The 21945-nt window shown below is 40.9% G+C and overlaps 1 protein-coding gene across 2 annotated transcripts in view; it reads right to left on the reverse strand.

The window, feature by feature from the left end:
* The window catches only part of TERF1 (telomeric repeat binding factor 1), a 41862-nt gene extending 21160 nt beyond the window's left edge, over positions 1–20702 (reverse strand). For both annotated transcript variants that reach the window (XM_088844797.1, XM_055432013.2), the window contains exons 1-4: positions 20350–20702; positions 13807–13902; positions 7748–7869; positions 4044–4130 (exon numbers count right to left, since the gene is read on the reverse strand). In XM_088844797.1, coding sequence (XP_088700923.1) covers positions 4044–4130; positions 7748–7869; positions 13807–13902; positions 20350–20656 — 612 coding nt within the window. In that variant the 5' untranslated portion in view covers positions 20657–20702. The remainder of the gene's footprint in view (positions 1–4043; positions 4131–7747; positions 7870–13806; positions 13903–20349) is intronic.
* Between the last annotated feature and the right edge of the window lie 1243 nt (positions 20703–21945).

A 21945-nucleotide genomic window follows, 5' to 3' on the forward strand; every position in this document is an offset into this window, starting at 1 on the left:
ACATTCAGAAAACAAAGATCATGGCATCTGGTCCCATCACTTCATGGGAAATAGATGGAAAAACAGTGGAAACAGTGTCAGACTTTATTTTTTGGGGCTCCAAAATCACTGCAGATGCTGATTGCAGCCATGAAATTAAAAGACGCTTGCTCCTTGGAAGGAAAGTTATGACCAACCTTGATAGTATATTAAAAAGCAGAGACATTACTTTGCCAACCAAGGTCCATCTAGTCAAGGCAATGGTTTTTCCCGTGGTCATGTATGGATGTGAGAGTTGGACTGTGAAGAAAGCTGATCGCCGAAGAATCGATGCTTTTGAACTGTGGTGCTGGAGAAGACTCTTGAGAGTCCCTTGTACTGCAAGGAGATCCAACCAGTCCATTCTAAAGGAGATCAATCCTGGATGTTCATTGGAGGGACTGATGCTAAAGCTGAAACTGCAATACTTTGTTTGGCCACCTCATGCGACAAGTTGACTCACTGGAAAAGACTCTGATGCTGGGAAAGGTTGGGGGCAGGAGGAGAAGGGGACAACGGAGAATGAGATGGCTGGATGGCATCACCGACTCTGTGGACATGAGTTTGAGTGTACTCCGGGAGTTGGTGATGGACAGGGAGGCCTGGCGTGCTGTGATTCATGGGGTCGTGGAGAGTCAGACACGACTGAGCGACTGAACTGAACTGAACTGAACTGAAGCCAAAACTCCGGAGAAGGCAATGGCAAGCCACTCCAGTACTATTGCCTAGAAAATCCCATGGATGGAGGAGCCTGGTAGGCTGCAGTCCGTGGGGTCGCTAAGGGTCGGACACGACTGAGTGACTTCACTTTCACTTTCCACTTTCACACATTGGAGAAGGAAATGGCAACCCACTCCAGTGTTCTTGCCTGGAGAATCCCAGGGACAGGGGAGCCTGGTGGGCTTCCGTCTATGGGGTCACACAGAGTCGGACACGACTGAAGTGACTTAGCAGCAGTGGTAGCAGCAAGCCAAAAACTCAAGATTTTACAAATTCTCCCATTTTAAATGCCCACCAATACATTTTTGACAAAAAAATTCTATATTTTACACATATACAAAAGGATTAAAATAACTTGTAAACCTAAATATCTATGATCTAGTTTAAGAAATAAAACATTATCTATTCAACTGAAGTCTTATTACCATAATCTGATGGCACTCCTCGTCCTTCCTGGCCTTCTTCTCAAGGTAAGCAGTATCCTGAATTTAGAATTTAGCATATCCATGCATTCCTTTACACTTGTACTACAAATGTATGCATCCATAAACAATGTATAGTATTGTTTAGCATGGTTTTAACTTTATACAAATGGTGTTACACTATGTGTATTCTTCTGAAACTTTCTCTATTCTGCTCAACTCTGTGTTTATGATATTTATCCACATTGATTTGATACTTACATAATTACTAGTTACTTTCACTGTTAAACAGTATTCCATTATCAAAAATACTATTCATCTTTCCTTCCAGCCTGTGTAAGTATTTAGGTTATTTTCTATTTCCACAATTCTATTAAACATTTTTCTACATGTCTTCTTGTGAACAGTACAAATTTTTCTTAGTTCTTTCAATGCTGATTGCATAATTACGCTATAAAACTTAACAGAAAATTTTACTTCTAGAGCCCTATCTCAGAGCAATTTCCACAGTTGGGCCTGAATTTTTTTTTTTTTTTTTTACTTTTTAAATAAGACTTCACGACTTTAAAAGCACATAGTGAAAGTAAGAACAGTTACTCTAGGGTATTTATCTAGAAGTGGAATTGCTGGAATGCATGCTTATCGATTTTGCTAAAATACTCTCTGAAGCTTAAGTACAATTTATAGTCCTGAGACGAAGGTATAGCAGTGCTATAATTTCTCCACATTTTGAGCCAACTGTTGGTGTTCTAAGACATTTTAATCATCGCCACTCTGAGGTACAGAAAATGTTATTTCAAAATATTATTTGCTGCATGCGTGGTGCGTGTTTAAGTCGCTACAGCTGCGTCTGATTATTTGCAACTCTGTGGACTGTAGCCTACCAAGCTCCTCTGTCCATGGGATTCTCCAGGCAAGAAAACTGTAGTGGGTTGCCATGCCCTGCTCCAGCGGATTTTCCCGACCCAGGGACAGAACTGTGCCACCTGCGGCTCCTGCATTTCAGGTGGATTCTTTACTGCTAAGCCACTAGGGCAGCCCATATTACTTGGTACTGCCCTGATAACAAGTATTAATGAGGTTAGCATTTTCTCTTTATGTTTACTGGCCATAAAATTTCCTCTTCTGTGAAGTACAAGCAGAGTGGAGTTTTTAGTCACCTCACAGTGCTAAGGCAAAAAAGTTAGGACAAGGAACCCAATAAACATCAGGTTTTCAGCTGAAATCTCTGGAGGAGTACACCCTAGGAACAGGGGCAAATTAGAGACAGAATGAGCCTTACTAAAAGCTCTGTTTCTCAATGAATTTAAGTGATTCCCCTCTCCCCAATACCAGTATGTGAAAAGGTACTCAGCTTCATTAATCATGAAAGAAACAGAAATTAAAACCTGATAAGGTAGCACTACCTCACTGCCAGAATGACTAAATACTTGCCAGAGTGACTAAAATGAAAACCACAGACATGGTCCGTGAAGCAACCGGAACTCTTTTACAATGCTGAAAGATCTGATATTGCTCCTCTGGAAGACTGTTTCACCTTATTTACTAAAACTGAATACGTGCATATATTTGTAACCTATCAAATCTATTCCTAAGTATTATCCAATAGAAACACATATATTTGTTGTACAAAAGACATGTAAAGGAATCTAACAGCCAAAACCTGGAAATAACTCAAATGACCATCAACAATACAATGGTTAAACTGTAGTATATTCCTACAATGGAGCGATGAGAATAAGCAAACAATTGTTACAAGCAATGTTGTGGATCTTTCTGACAAACAGAAACCTGCTATATGATTATATTATATAAAGTTCAGAAATAAATAAAGCTAATCTTGGATGTTACACGTTAGGAGAGTGGTTACCCTTGAGACGGCGGGAAGGACAGTGACTAGAGAGTGCTGGTGATGTTGGGTCATCACACAAAGTGTGTTCCTTTGTGAAAATACATCTACTTATGCTGTAAGTATTCTACTAAAGGTATGCCACTGTTCAATTACAAGTTTACTAAAAACTGTATGAAACTATCTTTACTTCTTTGATAAGCTTAATTGATTCCCACACCACTTTGTTTTTAATACTTAAAAATTAACTTCCATTGACCTTAATATTATACATACACAGAAAGACTAGTGATCACATAAGAAACCATTAGAAAAACAGGCAAGTTATAATGCATTCTTCCATACCTGTGCTGCTCAATATGGCAGCCACTAGTCACGGAGTCCTTGAAATATATGAGCCCTGAATTTAGATTTAAGTGTAAAATACACCTCCGATTTCAAAGACTTCGTATAGCTGTTGCTCAGTATTGGTAGGGAATTGGCCCCAGAACTCCCCTCTGACACCAAAATCCAAGGATGCTGAAGTCTTCTATATAAAATGGTGCAGTATTTGCATATAACCTACATACATCCTTCTGAAACTTTAAATATATCTAGATAACCTATAAAACCTAACACAATGTAAACGCTAGGTAAATAGTTACCAGAGTGTGGCAAACTCAAGTTTTTCTTTTTGAAACATTTGGAACTTTCCCCCCAAATATTTTACATCTGCAGTTGGTTGAATCCCTGGATATGGAACCCAGGATACAGAGGGCTGACTGTCCAAAAAAGGGAGCGCAAAATATCTCACCAATGCTTTTTCACATGGATTGCTAAAAAAAATTAGCTTTACTTGTTTCTTCTTACTTTTTTAATGTGGCCACTAGAAAGTTTAAAAATCACATCCATCACTGGCATTACATTTCTATTGAACTACACTTTTATTTTTAAACTATAGTTTGAAAGAGAAAGCATTTCTTTTCCCTCCCCATGTCCTTTCAATTTTTCTTATTCCATATAAACAGTTCTAAAATTCTAATGTAAATAATTACCATGTAAGAATTTGGGTCACCAAATACTCTTTCAAAGACTTCTTCTGCTTCTTTAAAATCGCCATTTTCCATGCAAACGGCTATAGCCTAAAAATCAGAATGACAAATACATACCTTAGATTGCTTTTTAAAATATCTAATTGCTGCTTAATATTAAAATAACTCAGGTAAGATCTAAACTACTTCATCTAAAATATTCTTACACAGTTTAAAAATTTTGATTTAATACATGATATAGCTTTTCAAAGACGAAGTAACTGTGGTCCAAAAAGACATGAAAAATTTTCACTGGCTTCTTCTATTTAATTATTAATAAATTAGGAGCTACATTATATATATTGAGGACTCACCAAAATAATAATTTTAAACAAAAGGGAAATAAGACAGGAACCAGATGGATGGTATTTGAGATGATTAGGAGATATAAATATATATATATATATAAATATAAAATTTGCCATTTAGGAGCCTAGGAAAATCACTAATAGAAACCCAGGAAGCCAGATGCTTTTGAATAAGCATTTTATAAACAGGCCTTTTTTATTTCCCCCAATTGATTAAAAAAAGAAAACAAAACTATTCTGTATTCTAAAATCAGCAAAAACAAGACCAGGAGCTGACTGTGGCTCAGATCATGAACTCATTATTGAAAAATTCAGACTTAAATTGAAAAATGCAGGGAAAACCACTAGACCATTCAGGTATGACCTAAATCAAATCCCTTATGATTATACAGTGAAAGTGACAAATAGATTCAAGTGGATTATATGTGATAAATGGAGTGCCTGAAGAACTATGAACAGAGGTTCATGCAATTGTACAGGAGACAGTGATCAAAACCATCCCCAAGAAAAAGAAATGCAAAAAGGGAAAATGGTTGTCTGAGGAGGCCTTACAAGTAGCTGAGAAAAGAAGGGAAGCAAAAGTCAAAGAAGAAAAGGAAAGGTATACCCATTTGAATGCAGAGTTCCAAAGAATAGCAAGGAGAGATAAGAAAGCCTTCTTCAGTGATCAGTGCAAAGAAATAGAGGAAAACAACAGAATGGGAACGACTAGAGATCTCTTCAAGAAAATTAGAGATACCAAGGGAACATTTCATGCAAAGACGGGCTCAATAAAGGACAGAAACAGTATGGACCTAACAGAAGCAGAAGATATTGGGAAGAGGTAGAAAAAAAACTCAGAAGGACTAAACAAAAAAGATCTTCACGATCCAGATAACCATGATGGTGTGATCACTTACCTAGAGCCAGACATCCTGGAATGTGAAGTCAAGTGGGCCTTAGGAAGCATCACTATGAACAAAGGCAGTGGAGGTAATGGAATTCCAGCTGAGCTATTTCAAATCCTAAAAGATGATGCTGTGAAAAGTGCTGCACTCCATATGGCAGTGAATTTGGAAAACTCAGCAGTGGCCAAAGGACTGGAAAAGGTCAGTTTTCATTCCAATCCCAAAGAAAGGCAATGCCAAAGAATGTTCAAACCATAGCACAATTGTACTCATCTTACTCGCTAGTAAAGTAATGCTCAAAAATTTCCAAGCCAGGCTTCAACAGTACGTGAACAATGAACTTCCAGATGTTCAAGCTGGATTCAGAAAAGGCACAGGAACCAGAGATCAAATTGCCAACATTGGCTAGATCATAGAAAAAGCAAGAGAATTTCAGAAAAATGTCTACTTCTGCTATATCGACTACTTCTGCCAAAGCCTTTGACTGTGTGGATCACAACAAACTGGAAAATTCTTCACGAGATGGTAATACCAGACCACCTGACCTGCCTCCTGAGAAATCTGTATGCAGGTCAAGAAGCAACAGTTAGATCTGGACATGGAACAAGGACTGGTTCCAAATTGGGAAAGGGGTAGGAGAAGGCTGTATATTGTCACCCTGCTTATTTAACTTATATGCAGAGTACATCATGCAAAATGCTGGGTTGGATGAAGCACAAGCTGGAATCAAGGTTGCTGGGAAAAATATCAATACCTCAGATGCAGACACCACCCTTATGGCAGAAAGCAAACAGGAACTAAACAGCTTCTTTAGTTTAAAGTGATGAAAGTGAAAGAGGAAAGTGAAAAAGCTGGCTTAAAACTCAACATTCAAAAACTAAAATCATGGCATCTGGTCCCATCACTTCAAGGCAAACAGATGGGGAAACAACGGAAACAGTGACAGACTTTATTTTCTTGGGGTCCAAAATCACTGCAGATGGTGACTGCAGCCATGAAATTAAAAGATGCTTGCTCCTTGGAAGAAAAGCTATGACCAACCTAGACAGCATATTAAAAAGCAGAGATGTTACTTTGCTAACAAAGATCTGTCTAGTCAAAGATGTTGTTTTTCCAGTCGTCATGTATAGATGTGAGAGGTGACCATCAAGAAAGCTAAGTGCCGAAGAACTGATGTTTTTGAACTGTGGTGTTGGAGAAGACTCTTGAGAGTCCCTTGGACACAAGGAGATCAAACCAGTCGATCCTAAAGGAAATCAGTCCTGAATATTCATTGGAAGGACTGATGCTAAAGCTGAAACTCCAATACTTTGGCCACCTGATGCGAAGAACTGGCTCATTTGAAAAGACCCTGACACTGGGAAAGACTGATGGCAGGAGGAGAAGGGGACTGTAGGAGGAGAAAGGGATGATATAGGATGAGATGGTTGGATGGCATCACTGACTCGATGGACATGAGTTTGAGCAAACTGCAGGAGTTAGTGATGGACAGGGAAGCCTGCGGGCTGCAGTCCGTGGGGTCAAAAAGAGGGACTGAACTGACTGACTGATGAAAGTACTTAGAACAATATCTTCAAATAGTAAGCAATACATTATTATATGTTTGCTATGCATTTCATGGCAACTTGCTCAACTTTATACTAGCATATTTAACAAAGGCTGCTTTCCCTAGACCTCCAAAAGTTTGGGATAACATGATAGATCCCTTTGGCCTGAGTTGAAATTCTTAAAAGCAGCAGTCATGTTTTTGCCCATTTTCTTCAGGCTTAATTCTACTTGATAGTTACCACACGATCAACGATTAACTCTTGAGAAGGTGGGACACCACCTGGATTTTAGTTTAACTATGAAAATCTTGAGAATGTGCTTTGTCTGTAAGCAAAACATATTTTCCCTTCTGTCTCTGGATGACTTTCTTGAGTTTCTCACTCTTCAATAGGCTACTTGTAAAATGCTGTTATCTATACAGTTAAAATTTTACATTCTCTCTTTTTAATTTTACATTCTCTTAATCACAAAAATCCACTTCATTTTCTATCATTTGATAACCTTGAGTGGGAGAGCACAAACCACTGGTTTTTTAAGTTTAGTGATCTTTAAATAGATCTGATGGACTGTAGCCCGCCAGCCTCCTCTGACCATGAAATTTTCCAGGCAAGAATCCTGGAATGGGTTACCATTTCCTACTCCAGGGGATCTTTCCAACCCAAGGATCAAACCCATGTCTCTTGCACCTCCTGCATTGGCAGGTGGATTCTTTACCACTCACGCCACCTGGGAAGCCCCTATTTTCCAAAGTGGGGGCAATATGCACTTAGGTAACAAACATTAACTCCAGTTCTTAGAGCTCATGTCAAATTGCTAAAGAGAATAATTATATTGAATTTTAGATTGTCCAACAGTAGCTCTTAGTTTCTTTAAACGTCATGCTTTTATTTTCTAGGAAAATAATAATTATAAAGAATACTCATACCTGAATTTTAATTAAATTCTCTATTTCTTCATGAAGCTTGTCATGTTCCTTTTCAATTGAAGCCCAAATCATCAGGGCTGATTCCAAGGGTGTAATTCGTTCATCACTTTCAAACTGTGCATCTTTTAAACCAAAATAAAAACAAGTACCTTAGAAAACTATTAAGAACTCAACTTTGTTAATTTTTTATAAATTATTTTCTTTAAATATTGACTGATTGTATTCTATTTGCCAGGCACTGCTCTTATATATGCCAGTTTAGGAAAGATTTTTCAAGTTAATTTCCTCATTAAAATCAACTTAAAATAGAAAATGCTAGATGAGTTCACAAAACATTTGAAGCTATCCTCTGTTCAAATATTTCTTTTAAGGACTTCCTTGGTGGTCCAGTAGTTCGAGAATCTGCCTTCCGATGCAGGGGATTCAGGTTTGATCCCTGGTTCAGGACCTGGGATCCCGTGTGTGGGGCAGCTAAGCCCAAATGACACAGGTATTGGGCCCGTACTGAAACTAGGGAAAGCCCACACACCGCAACAAGAGAAGCCTGTGTGCCACAAGGAAGACCCAGAGCAGCAGTATATGTGCACATGCACTGATTTTAGGAGCTGAAAGAAGCACTTTACATAAAGTATCCCAGTAACAGAATTCTTACATGGTTTATAAGTCTAACCGCAGTGCAACAAACCTCAAACAGAAATCTGATCTTAGCATATACTAACTGAAATCCTTATTATATATTTTGTAGATATTTGAAACAGGCATTCAGGTTATCTCTCTACCAACATTCTCCGAATTATCAAGGCTTAAAAATCTAAGGAGTTATTGTTTTACTCCTCTTTCTCATCACCGTATCTGTTGCAATATATTATACAGTGGTTTTTAAAAACTCCGGAGTTTATTCCAGACTCTATCATTTATCATCTTTGGGGTGCTGAAAAGCTATTTCACCTAAGTCTCAGTTTTCTCACCTATAAAATGCCACAATTGTAAATACTATGTGAATATTTAATGAGATAATATTTGTACTACTGTTAAACTTTCTTAAAACAGAATTTTGATCAGGTTATCCTCATGAAACACTCACTGTGGCTGATAACAGAATAACTGTATGTATGTTAGATCTTAACTTAAAAAACTTTACAGTGTAGAAAAATAAGTATTGTATATTAACACACATATATGGAATCTAGAAAAATGGTACTGATGAACCTATCTGCAGGATAGGAACAGAGACTCAGCTATAGAGAACAGACATATGGACACAGCAGGGGAAGGAGAGGGTGGAACAAATTGAGAGCAGCACTGAAACATACACATTACCATGTATAAAATAGATAGCTAATGAGAAGCTGCTATAAAGTGCAGGGAGCTCAGTCCGGTGCTATGTGACAACCCACAGGGGTGGGATAGGGTGGGAGGTGGGAGGGAGGTCCGAGAGGGAGGAGACTTGTATCCCTATGGCTGATTCACATTGTTGCATGGCAGAAACCAACACAACATTGTAAAGCAATTAGGCCTCAATTAGAAATCAAAAAATCCAAAAGAAAAATGATAAAAAAACTTTACAGTGTAGACTTTCACTTTCAGGTAGGATGCATGACACTGCAGCAGGGCAACGCTCTCACCATGACCAGAAAAAGAAATGGGGACAAACTGCAAAATCATGTTGCTGAAGACAGGAGACAGCTGTGGAAGCTCTGAGAACTAGATGGAATTCATCCTACAAAGAGATTCCTTCTCAGATGAGCTGATGATTCACAGCTCTTTTCTTCCCTGGGCTAATTTGCTGAAAAGGCTGAAGATCCAGTGTGCTCCAGGTAGGGGGGCTTTATTGGGGGTAAGAGAAAGAAGAGCTTCTGGTGGTTTCCTTGGGGCTAGCATGGTGGACTGGAAACGAGAGGAACTGAAAACACATGGCTAGCATTTCCCCACAAAGCTTCTGCTGAGTTCTGGGGCAGTGCAGGAAGCTGGGGTAGAAAAGTATGGAAAACTTTCAGTTGCACAGATCTTAAGATAAAGTCCCATGAGAGGGTGGAGCCTGCCATAAACAAAAGTTTCCCCTTTAAGACATGTGCCATATTTTAAAACCAGGTGGAGCAGGAGACTATAAAGTTAATAAGGCAACCACTAGCTATATGTAATTACTGGACAGTTAAAGCATTGCTAATCCAAATTGAGATGTACTTTAAGTATGAAATACAAACCAGATTTCAAAGATTTACTGCAAAAAAATAAAAATAAAGGTGGTAAAATATCTTGTTTTATATCAATCATATGTTGGCATATATTTTAGAAATACCGGGTTAAATAAGACATTGCTAAAATTCTACCTATTTCTACTTTACTTAATATAGCTATTAGAAAGTTTTGATTATATATGAGGCATACTTTGGGCTTCCCAGGTGGCAATAGTGGTAAAAGAACCTGCCTGCCAATGCAGGAGATATAAGAGACTCTGGTTCGACCCCAGGGTGGGAAAGAACCCTTGGAGAAGGGCATGGCAACCCACTCTAGTACTCCTGCCTGGAGAATCCCATGGACAAAGGAACCTGGTGGGCTATAATCCATAGGGTTGCAAAGAGTCAGACACGACTGAGTCGACTTAGCTTGCATGCACGTGGCCTACTTTACATTTCTATTAGGCAGTGCTGCTATACAGCACCACTAAAAAAATAAGCAGAAGGGTTATATATAGCTGAAAATCCAATATAAATTAAAATGAAATTTTAAATGCTGCCTGACTCATTTGAAATATACTGATTCTTGTTCACTAACCCCAGCCTATTATATCTAAGATGTGCTCTGGGGAACTTCAAGATTAAACCATGGAGTCACACACAAAATAGGAAATTTTTTTACCCTTTTTTGATATCTTAAAGATATTAGTCATTTGGACTATGGTAACTTTGTGGTGACTCTTATTACTGTCACACATTACTAGCAACTATCATATTTGTAACCTCTCGTTGAGCTTGATTTCAGCACTTATTCAATAAGGGAATATGACTTAAACTATAATATCTCTTTCTCTTGTCCTCATAGTTTATTTTAGATTATAATGGCCAAGCCTTGTTCAGTTTATCAGTAATGGCTAATATTTACAGCACAGTCATTTAAAGGACCTTCTGATGCTACACAAGCCAGAGCTGGATTAGTGAGAGTCCTGGGAATGGTACTAACAGGCTGGGATTTCCTGTAACACAACATGTTCATAAGTAAACAGCTTCATGTAATACTGTCTACCACTAGAGACTGTTGGGAAAGCCTTTTGTAAATTGCAAACCCCAATATAAATATGCAATTATTTGCATCAGAAGGTCCTTTAAATGACCATGTTGTAAATATCAGCCATTACTGATAAACTGAACCAGGCTTGGTCATTACAGTCTAAAATAATCTATGAAGACAAAGTAAAGAGATATTATAGCTTAAATCATATTACCTTATTAAAGTGCTGAAGTCAAAGTCAAATAAGAGGTTTCAAATATGCTCGTTGCCAGTAATGTATGACAGTAGTAAGAGACACCACAAAGTTACCATAGTCTAACTGAGTGATTATGCACTCAACTCCTTATTGCAAAATTCAGACTTAAATTGAAGAAGGTATGCAAAACCACTAGACCATTCAGGTATGACCTAAATCAAATCCCTTACGATAATACAGTGGAAGTAACAAATAGATTCAAGGGATTAGATCTGATAGAGTGCCTGAAGAACTATGGACAGAAGTTTGTGACACTGTACTGGAGGCAGTGATCAAGACCATCCCCAAGAAAAAGAAATGCAAAAAGGCAAAATGGTTGTCTGAAGAGGCCTTACAAATAGCTGAGAAAAGAAGAGAAGCAAAAGGCAAAGAAGAAAAGGAAAGATATATCCATCTGAATGCAGCGTTCCAAAGAATAGCAAGGAGAGATAAGAAAGCCTTCCTCATCGATCAATGCAAAGACATAGAGGAAAACAATAGAATGGGAAAGACTAGAGATCTCTTCAAGAAAATTAGAGATACCAAGGGAACATTTCATGCAAAGATGGGCACAATTAAAGACAGAAACAGTACGGACCTAACAGAAGCAGAAGATATTAAGAAGAGGTGGCAAGAATACACAGAAGAATTGTACACAAAGAAGATTTTCATGACCCAGATAACCACAATGGTGTGATCTCTTACCTAGAGCCAGACATCCTGGAATGTGAAGTCAAGTGGGCCTTAGGAAGCATCACTACGAACAAAGGCAGTGGAGGTGATGGAATTCCAGCTGAGCTATTTCAAATCCTAAAAGATGATGCTGTGAAAGTGCTGCATTCCATATGGCAGTGAATTTGGAAAACTCAGCAGTGGCCAAAGGACTGGAAAAGGTCAGTTTTCACTCCAATGCCAAAGAATGTTCAAACTATAGCACAATTGTACTCATCTCACTCGCTAGCAAAGTGATGCTCAAAATTCTTCAAGCCAGGCTTCAACAGTACGTGAACTGTGAACTTCCAGATGTTCAAGCTGGATTTAGAATAGGCAGAGGAACCAGAGATCAAATTGCTGACATCCATTGGATCATCGAGAAAGCAAGAGAGTTCCAGAAAAACATCTACTTCTGCTTTATGGACTATACCAAAGCCTTTGACTGTGTGGATCACAACAAACGGTAGACAATTCTTCAAGAGATGGGAATACCAGACCACCTGACCTGGCTCCTGAGAAATCTGTATACAGGTCAAGAAGCAACAGTTAGAACTGGACATGGAACAACAGATTGGTTCCAAACTGGGAATGGATTATGACAAGGCTGTATATTGTCACCTTGCTTATTTAACTTATATGCAGAGTACATCATGAGAAATGCTGGGTTAGATGAAGCACAAGCTGGAATCAAGATTGCCAGGAGAAATAGCAATAACCTCAGATATGCAGATGACACCACCTTTAAGGCAGAAAGCGAAGAACTAAAGAGCTTCTTGTCTGTCTAGTCAAACCTATGGTTTTTCCTGTGGTCATGTATGGATGTGAGAGTTGGACTATAAAGAAAGTTGAGTGCCGAAGAATTGATGCTTTTGAACTGTGGTTTTGGAGAAGACTCTTGAGAGTCCCTTGGACACAAGGAGATCAAACCAGTCCATCCTAAAGGAAATCAACCCTGAATATTCATTGGAAGGACTGATGCTGAAGATGAAAAACTCCAATACTTTGGCCACCTGATGCAAAGAACTGACTCACTGGAAAAGACCCTGATGTTGGCAAAGATTGAAGGAAAAAGAGGAGAAGGGGAAGACAAAGGACGAGATGGCTGGATGGCATCACCAACTCAATGGACATGAGTCTGAGTAAGCTCCGGGACTTGGTGATGGAGAGGGAAGCCTGGCGTGCTGCAGTCCATGGGGTTGCAAAGAGTCAGACACGACTGAGTGACTGAATTGAATTGAACTGAATGTTATCTTTAAAACAGAGTATATGGAGTATGGTTTCCTAACAGCAGCATCAGAATCATCTGGGGACTTATTGGAAATGTAACTCATCCTACCAAATCAGAAATTCATGATGGGGAAGGGGATACATCATTCTGTTTCTTAACAAGTTCTGTAATAATTCTGACGTAAGCAAAAATATGAGAATCATTGCTCCAAGGAGATAGAGATATTTCCTTTACTAGTTTTAAATATGCTTGTGTATAGATGTACAGGCCAAATACAAGTGGGCAAACTCTCAAAAACAAATGATAGCTCCCATCTCTTTCTGGAGAAGGCAATGGCAACCCACGCTGGTACTCCTGCCTGGAAAATTCCATGGATGGAAGAGCCTCGTAGGTGTGCAGTCCACGGGGTCACTAAGAGTTGGACATGACTGGGCGTCTTCACTTTCATGCATTGGAGAAGGAAATGGCAACCCAATCCAGTGTTCTTGCCTGGAGAATCCCAGGGACAGAGGAGCCTGGTGGGCTGCCGTCTATGGGGTCGCCGAGTCGGACATGACTGAAATGACTTAGCAACAGCAGCATCTCTTTCTTCTCATCATCACACCTTCAGACATAGACTGAAATATATCCCATATAAGATAAAAACATACATACCAAGGGTTTTTCCAGCTGCAATTCTTGTCAAAAATTGACATATGTATATAGTTCTGAGTTGATAAGCTGTTAGACTGGACAGTCCATGAATAATAGCTGAAAGTGAATAAAGTAAATTTTATTAAAACATTAAAACAAAACTCCAAACTTGGCCCTGCAGTACCTTTGCGTGGTTTGTTGAGTAATAAGTTAACAAACATCACCCAAAGATTATCATAAATTTATAACTGTATGCTTTATTCATAGACAATTTTTAAGAAATCAGAACAAAAGTGAGTAATGATAAACACTTAACCTTCAAAATAAAACTGATGTTTCATACACAGCATAATAGATCTTTTAAAACTACATACTTTCACAGGTACCATTCTGTACTAATGAAAAGGGAGATTTAGATCCAAACTGTAAAATATGTCAAATCATTAGGTGGAAACTTACTTTATACCTTAAGATGCCTAATGTAACAGGAAATATATTATTTCTCTCAAGGTTTCAGCTGAATGAGAGTCTCTTTAGTTTATAAAACTTTATTTTAAAAACATGTATTTATATTAATCTCCCCAATATTTGAACACCCACCCAGATGTTATGCTAGGTAGTGAGTATGTATAATGATGAGTAAACCATAATCTTGGTTTTCAGTGAGTTTACTATGTACAATAAAAGACAAAGATTAATTAGTCCTGCAGCTGCTAAGCAGATGAAACAAATACTTATTTTCATTTATTTCCTCAAGTTTAATATGCCATAACATTATGCTATACCAGAAATTATCTGTACCAAATACAGTCATAAAGTGACAAGATTCAAAAAGAGAACAAAACTTATATAAAATTTAAACACAACTTATTCAATATTTACAGAATATCTACTGCTGGCCAATGGTAGGGATTCATGACTGAATGATAGATAGCCCCCTAGGAAGGTTTTAGTCTGAAGAGACACAAATTAAACAAAAAGGTAGGCAGGTGACTAACTAAAATTTAATAGTCATAAAGGGTAAATATGGTATGGAGCAAAACAGAAGAAAAGCCCAATCTATTCTAGAGAAGAATTGCTCTTTGTGCCTATTAGGCATAAAACGAAACAATGAAAATCTACCCAAGTTGAAGCCAGTTATCTGCTTTTTCTATACCTGTAACCAAATACTACTGACAGACACCAGAGGATCTAGTGACCAACAACAACTATATTTAAGCAATTACTAAAATACCAGGTACCTACTTTAAGCCGTGAGCAGTGGTTTTCAACTGGGGGTGTTGTGACTCTGTCCCCTAAGGGACATTTGGCAATGTCCACAGACATTTCTGATTGTCACATTGAGACATTTTGAGTGGGAGGGTGGTGCTACTGGCACCTAGTGGTTGAGGTCAGGGATCCTACAATGCACCAGTGAACCTCCACCCTGTCCCCTCTTCACCCTCATGCATACACAGAATAAAGAATTATGTGGTCCAAAATGTCAACGTGCTGAGGTTGAGAAACCCTGCTTTACAAATATCAGTTCATTTGCTTCACTTAACAGCTCTGTGAGGTAGATGCCATTATTACTACCATTTTACAGATGTGCAAACTGTGGTAATATCAAGTCCCTGCTTCAAGGCTTGTGACGATAAACAAGCAGAGCCAAGAATCAAACTCAGACAATTTACAAGGATTCCATGGTGGTCCGGTGGTTAGGACTCTGTGCTTCCACTGCAGGGGGCACAAATTCCACCCCTGGTCAGGGAATCACGGAACTAAGATCCCACAAGCCGTGCAGCCAAAAACACACAGACACACACTCACAAAAACAAAAAACCGCAGACAACTAACGATGGAGCCCAAGCTCTTAATCACAATCCTACACTGCCTCCCATGAATGGAGACAGGTTAGGGGTATCAGTCTGGAAAAGGCATTATCTGACAGAAGTGAGGTGGGAGAACAATTCTGAGTTTGAATGAAAAAGCTAAGAATTTTCTAGTAAGCATCTAGAGTTGCATATGCTTACATTCTTGAAAAGTGTAGTAAATGTAATTCTATAAGAGATAAAATGGAGTCCTGTCAGTCAAAAATGGCATACAGAGACAATGTTAAGTTCACAGTTTGTGTATCTGTCACTGATTTAGCAATGCAACTTGGAATAGTTTACTCTTTCTGGATTTTGGTGCCTTTAACCTTAAAATAATGGAGGTGACCTAGATTATTCCTTGGTTCTTGGGCTAGAACCTTAAAAGGTCTTTGTTTTTTAACTTTTTTTTAGAATGGCTTTAAATTTACAGAATGTTGGGAAGATAGTAGAGTGCGTGCATGCAAGGTTGCTTCAATCGTGTCCAACTCTTTGCGCCCCATGGACCATAGCCCACCAGGCTCTTCTGTCCATGAGATTCTCCAGACAAGAATACTGGAGTGGGTTGCCCTGTCCTCCAGGGGATCTTCCCGCCCAGGGATCAAACCCGTGTCTCTTACATCTCCTTCACTGGCAGATGGGTTCTTTACCACTAGCGCCACCCGGGAAGCCCCAAGATAGTAGAGATTCCATATAATACTCTCCACCCAGTATACCCTGTTATTAGCATCTTACATTAGCACTGTTACATTAATTAAGCAATATCGATACATTATTATCTAAAGTCCATGCTTTACTCAGATTTCTTTAGTTTTTATTTAATGTCCTTTTTCTGCTGCAGGTTCCCACACAGGGTTCAGTTCAGTTCAGTCACTCAGCTGTGTCCAACTCTTTGCGATCCCATGGACTACAGCACGCCAGGCCTCCCTGTTTGTTACCAACTCCTGGAGTTTTCTCAAACTCATGCCTATTTAGTTGGTGATGCCATCCAACCACCTCATCCTCTGTCATCCCCTTCTCCTCCCACCTTCAACCTTTCCCAGAATCAGGGCTTTTTCAAATGAATCAGTTCTTCACATCAGGTGGCCAAAGTATTAGAGTTTCAGCTTCAGCATCAGTCCTTCCAATGAATATTCAGGACTGATTTCCTTTAGAATGGACTGGTTAGATCTACTTGTGTCCAAGGGATTCTCAAGAGTCTTCTCCAACACCACAGTTCAAAAGCATCAATTCTTTGGCGCTCAGCTTTCTTTATAGTCCAACTATCACATCCATATATAACTACTGGAAAAACCATAGCTTTGACTAGACAGACCTTTGTTGGCAAAGTAATGTCTCCTCTTTTTAATATGCTGTCTAGGTTGGTCATAGCTTTTCTTCCAAGGAGCAAGCGTCTTTTACTTTCATGGCTGCATTCACCATCTGTAATGATTTTGGAGCCCAAAAAAATAAAGTCTTTCACTGTTTCCATTGTTTCCCAGTCTATTTTCCATGAAGTGATGGGACCAGATGCCATGATCTTAGCTTTCAGAATGTTGAGTTTTAAGCCAACTTTTTCACTCTCCTTTCACTTTCAAGAGGCTCTTTAGCTCTTTGCTTTGTGACATAAGGGTGGTGTCATCTGCATTTCTTTATTGATATTTCTCCTGGTAATCTTGATTCCAGCTTGTGCTTCATCCAATCCAGCATTTCTCATTGGGTACTCTGCATATAAGTTAAATAAGCAGGGTGACAATATACTGCCTTGATGTATTCCTTTCCCGATTTGGAACTCGTCTGTTGTTCCATGTTTGGTTCTAACCGTTGGTTCTTGACCTGCATACAGATTTCTCAGGAGAAAGGTGAGGTGATCTAGTAGTCCCATCTCTTGAAGAATTTTCCACAGTTTGTTGTGATCCACACAGTCAAAGGATACCACATTACATTTAGTCATCATGTCACTTTGGGCATCTCCTGGTTATAACAGTTTCTCAGTCTTTCCTTGGTTTTGATGACCTTGGGGGTTTTGAGGTGTTTTGTAAACTGAATCTCTCTATTGGGATTTGTCTGATATTTTTCTTGTGATTAGACTAGAGTTATGGGGTTTGGAGAGGAAGATCACAGTGGTAAAGTCCCACTTTCACCACATTATATCAAGTGTACATGCTACCAACTATCACTGTTGATGCTGACCTTGAGTACTTGGGTGAGGCAGTATTTGTCAGTTTTCTCTACTTTCTTCCCCGTTCTATCCTGTGCTCTATACAGCCCACACTTTAGGAATGGGGACTTACACTCCACCTCCTTGAGAACAGAGCATAAACCTGAATTACCTGGAATTCTTCTGCATTGGAGATCTGTCTTTTCTCCCACTTATATATTTATCCCAGCATTTATTTTCATCAGTGTGGACTTTACGGATATTTTAAAATTTGGGTTATAATCCAACACTACAGTTGACCCTTTAACAACGAGGGGGTTAGAGACACTGACCCTTCAAGCAGTTGAAAATTCCAGTGTTGGTCCTCTGAATGCACGGTTTAACCAACCAGATTGTGTAGTATTTTAGTATTTACTACTGAGAAAAAAAAGAAAACTGGCTTGTAAGTGGACAAGTGCAGTTCAAACCTGTGCTGTTTAAGGGTCAACCATATTTTTATTTTCTTGCTTATGTCTTTTTGGGCTATTGGGAACTCTTGCAGTTGGCTCCTATGCACCTTTGTGCCCCCATAATTGTGGAGCTTTGTTTCTTTGGGGGTTTTGTTTTGCCTTTAGCACCGCCCTACTTTTTGTAACAAGATGCTCCAGATTCAAGCTGTATATTTCCTGTCCCTATCCTGGAATCAGGCCATTTCTATGGAAAATGGTATTGGAAACCAATACCTGAATGCACTGGAAGGACTGATGCTGAAGCTCCAAAACTTTGGCCACCTGATGAGAAGAACTGACTCACTGGAAAAGACTCTGATGCTGGGAAAGACTGAAGGCAGGAGAAGGGGATGACAGAGGATGGGATGGTTGGATGGCATTCGGACTCAATGGACATGAGTGAGCAAACTCCAGAAGACAGTGAAGGACAGGGGAGTCTGGTGTGCTGCAGTCCATGTGGCTGCAGAGTCGGACACCACTGAGGGACTGAACTGAACTGAACCCTCTCTCTGTGACATAGGGGAAAGGTTGTTGGACTGGAAGATAAGGCAGGTGTCTGGACCAACCCTCTTAACCTATCAATGCTTTAGGTTGTTTAGATCCATAAACTGAGATTACTCGCCTCACTCATGGGATAACCGTGAAGCTAAAATGTGTCAACATGGTTTTCTGAAGTATTTAATTTTCTATTAAATTCTATCATGGGGTTGCGGTCCACTGCAATAAGCTGAGAGCCAACTCCAATAAATATTAATACCGGAGTATCTTTCGGTTATCATTCAAAAAGCCAGCTAGCCTTCTGTAGGCATCAATGTGTTTGCCCATCATTCACAGGCTGTCTTGCGTGGGTGGTAGACTTCACTGTCAGTTACTTTCATTTTGAAGCCTATACTGAGCAACAGGCTCAATGAGAGCTTCCCTGTGGCTCAGCTGGTAAGGTATCCGCTGGCAATAGGGGAGCCCCAGGTTCGATCCCTGGGTTGGGAAGATCCCGTGGAGAAGGGAAAGGCTACTCACTCCAGTATTCTGGCCTGGAGAATTTCATGAACTATGGTCCATGGGGTCGCAAAGAGTTGGACACGACTGAGCGACTTTCACACACACAGGGTCAATGAAGTTTAAACAGCTCATGATGCTGCTGCTGCGATTTAAGTCGCTTCAGTCGTGTACCACTCTGTGCGACCCCACAGACGGCAGCCCACCAGGCTCCCCCGTTGATGGAATTCTCCAGGCAAGAACACTGGAGTGGGTTGCCATTTCCTTCTCCAATGCATGTAAGTGAAAAGTGAAAGTGAAGTCGCTCAGTCGTGTCCGACTCTTAGCGACCCCATGGACTGCAGCCTACCAGGCTCCTCCATCCATGGGATTTTCCAGGCAAGAGTATTGGGGTAATACAAAACAAGGTCTCAGGGACTTGCTAAAAGAAAAAAAAAAAAAAAAAAAGGCTTTACAGGAGTACCTCAGAAAAAAGCAAGAAATGCAAGCGCCTAAGGAGACAAAAGGAACTGGACCCTGGGTTAAGCGCAATTTCGTACATTTTACCTCACTTAATCCTCTTATCCGGAGAAGGCAATGGCAAGCCACTCCAGTACTCTTGCCTAGAAAATCCCATGGACGGAGGAGCCTGGTAGGCTGCAGTCCATGGGGTCGCTACGAGTCAGACATGACTGAGCGACTTCACTTTCCCTTTTCACTTTCACACATTGGAGAAGGAAATGGCAACCCACTCCAGTGTTCTTGCCTGGAGAATCCCAGGGACGGGGGAGCCTGATGGGCTGCCCTCTATGGGGTCACACAGAGTCGGACACGACTGAAGTGACTTAGCAGCAGCAGCAGCAGCAATCCTCTTATCAACTCAACGGGTTATTCTCATTTTCAGTTCAGCTCAGCTAGTAAAATGTATGAATTTGAGAAAAACTGAGAAGCCGATGAGAGGCGGAGGCGGGATTCGAACCAACAACTGACTCCGAGTCCGGGGCCCTCAGCAAGCAGCCCGATCGCCGACCCCTGAGGGACAGCGCTGCAAACCAGGCCTCAGTCGCCCGCCGCGGTTCCCGCTCCCGGCCCGGACGCGCCCAGCACTCACCCTCGGCGCTGTCGCGGGTGCGGTGGAAGTCGTCGGAGCGGCCGTCACGGAAAGCCCGGCAAAGCGAAACGCAGAGGAAATCGAGCATCCAGCCGGCAGCTACTGCCTCTGCCTCAGCCACCAGGCCCGCGTCTTCCTCCTCCTCCGGGGCCCCCCGCTGTACCTGGCACTCGAGCAGTTCTTGGCATTCAAACTGCTCCTGATCATCTGTCATCGTGTCCGCCAGCCGCTCCTCCGGGGAACCCGCATCCTCCCCGTCCGCACGCCCGCGCGGGCTCAGAGCCGCACAGGCGGTATCCTCCGCCATGTTAAACAGCTCGCGCAGCTTCTGGCCTTTCCGGCTCAGAGAGACTACTCGCTCGCGCAGCGCGGGACGGCGCCCCCGGGGGCGGGTTCTTCCGCCTGAGGGAAAACACCAATCAGACACCGCCGGGATGGGCGAGCGGCTCGAGCCTGGCTTCGGATTGGCCGAGACCTGCTGCAGCCTCTGCAAGTTGAATTCACCCGCCACCCTGTAGCGCCGCTGTGTTGGTAAACCGGTCAAGTTCCGGCTAGACCCGGAGAGAGGACGGGAGGTGGGTGTCGTTCAGAGGCTCAGTCGTGTCCGACTCTTTGCGACCCCATGGACTGCAGCACCGCAGGCTTCCCTGTCCTTTACCGTCTCTCGGAGCTTGCACAAACGCTTGTCTGTTGAGTCGGTGATGTCATCCAACCCTCTCGTCCTCTGTTGTCAGCCTGCCTTTTAGTCTTTCCCAGCATCAGGGTCTTTTACATTTTAACTAACCGTGTTGTTCTAGACGATGTTGCATTTTAGCACAAGAATAGAATAGTTCCCCCACCTCCAGGTGGGGGAGGTGTTTTAACCAGAAAAATAAAAATTTTAACTCTTCCAGTTAAAATGGAAAAACATTTTACCCGTTTGTGCTTCAAAAGAGATAATTAAAATGTCACTATTTTTCGAGCATAACACTTTAAATCCTAGTATACTCTTAACAGTTACTATGCAATCAGAAAGCAAAACTCTTGCAACAGACAGATCCGTTCTTTTCCAATCTTAAGGAGCGTCAGAATCAGTCCCCAGGCTTAAGGGCATCAGCCTATAATTTTTGTCCTGTAGGTATGGATTGGGATTTTTGAATCTACAAGTCCTTTGTTCACAGGTGAGTGATATTAAAGCTGCCAGTTTGGGGACCACATTTTGAAATTATTGCTCTAGAAGGAGTATGTTATTATGGAAGAGAATTTCAGTCAGGACCTGAAATAGACTATAAAAATTCAGCTTGTACAACAGTAAAGTGAAAGTGTTAGTAGCCTCTGACTCTTTGCAACCGTGTGGACTGTAGCCTCCCAGACTCCTCTGTCCATGGGATTCTCCAGGCAAGAATACTGGAGTGGGTTGCCATTCCCTTCTCTAGGGGATCTTCCCAACCCAAGGATCCAACCCAGGTCTCCCACATTGCAGGCAGATTCTTTACAGTCTGAGCCCCCAGGGAAGCCCAGTGGCTTCCTGTATATACAATAAGTGAATACCTATTTTGAATTTTCAAACTTACCTTGGAGCACAAGAGGGGACTGAGGGGAGGGGGTCAGGTTATG

This window comes from Moschus berezovskii, chromosome 16, assembly GCF_049115385.1.
Source record: "Moschus berezovskii isolate FMDL1 chromosome 16, NW_MosBer_1.0, whole genome shotgun sequence".
NCBI lineage: Eukaryota > Metazoa > Chordata > Mammalia > Artiodactyla > Moschidae > Moschus > Moschus berezovskii.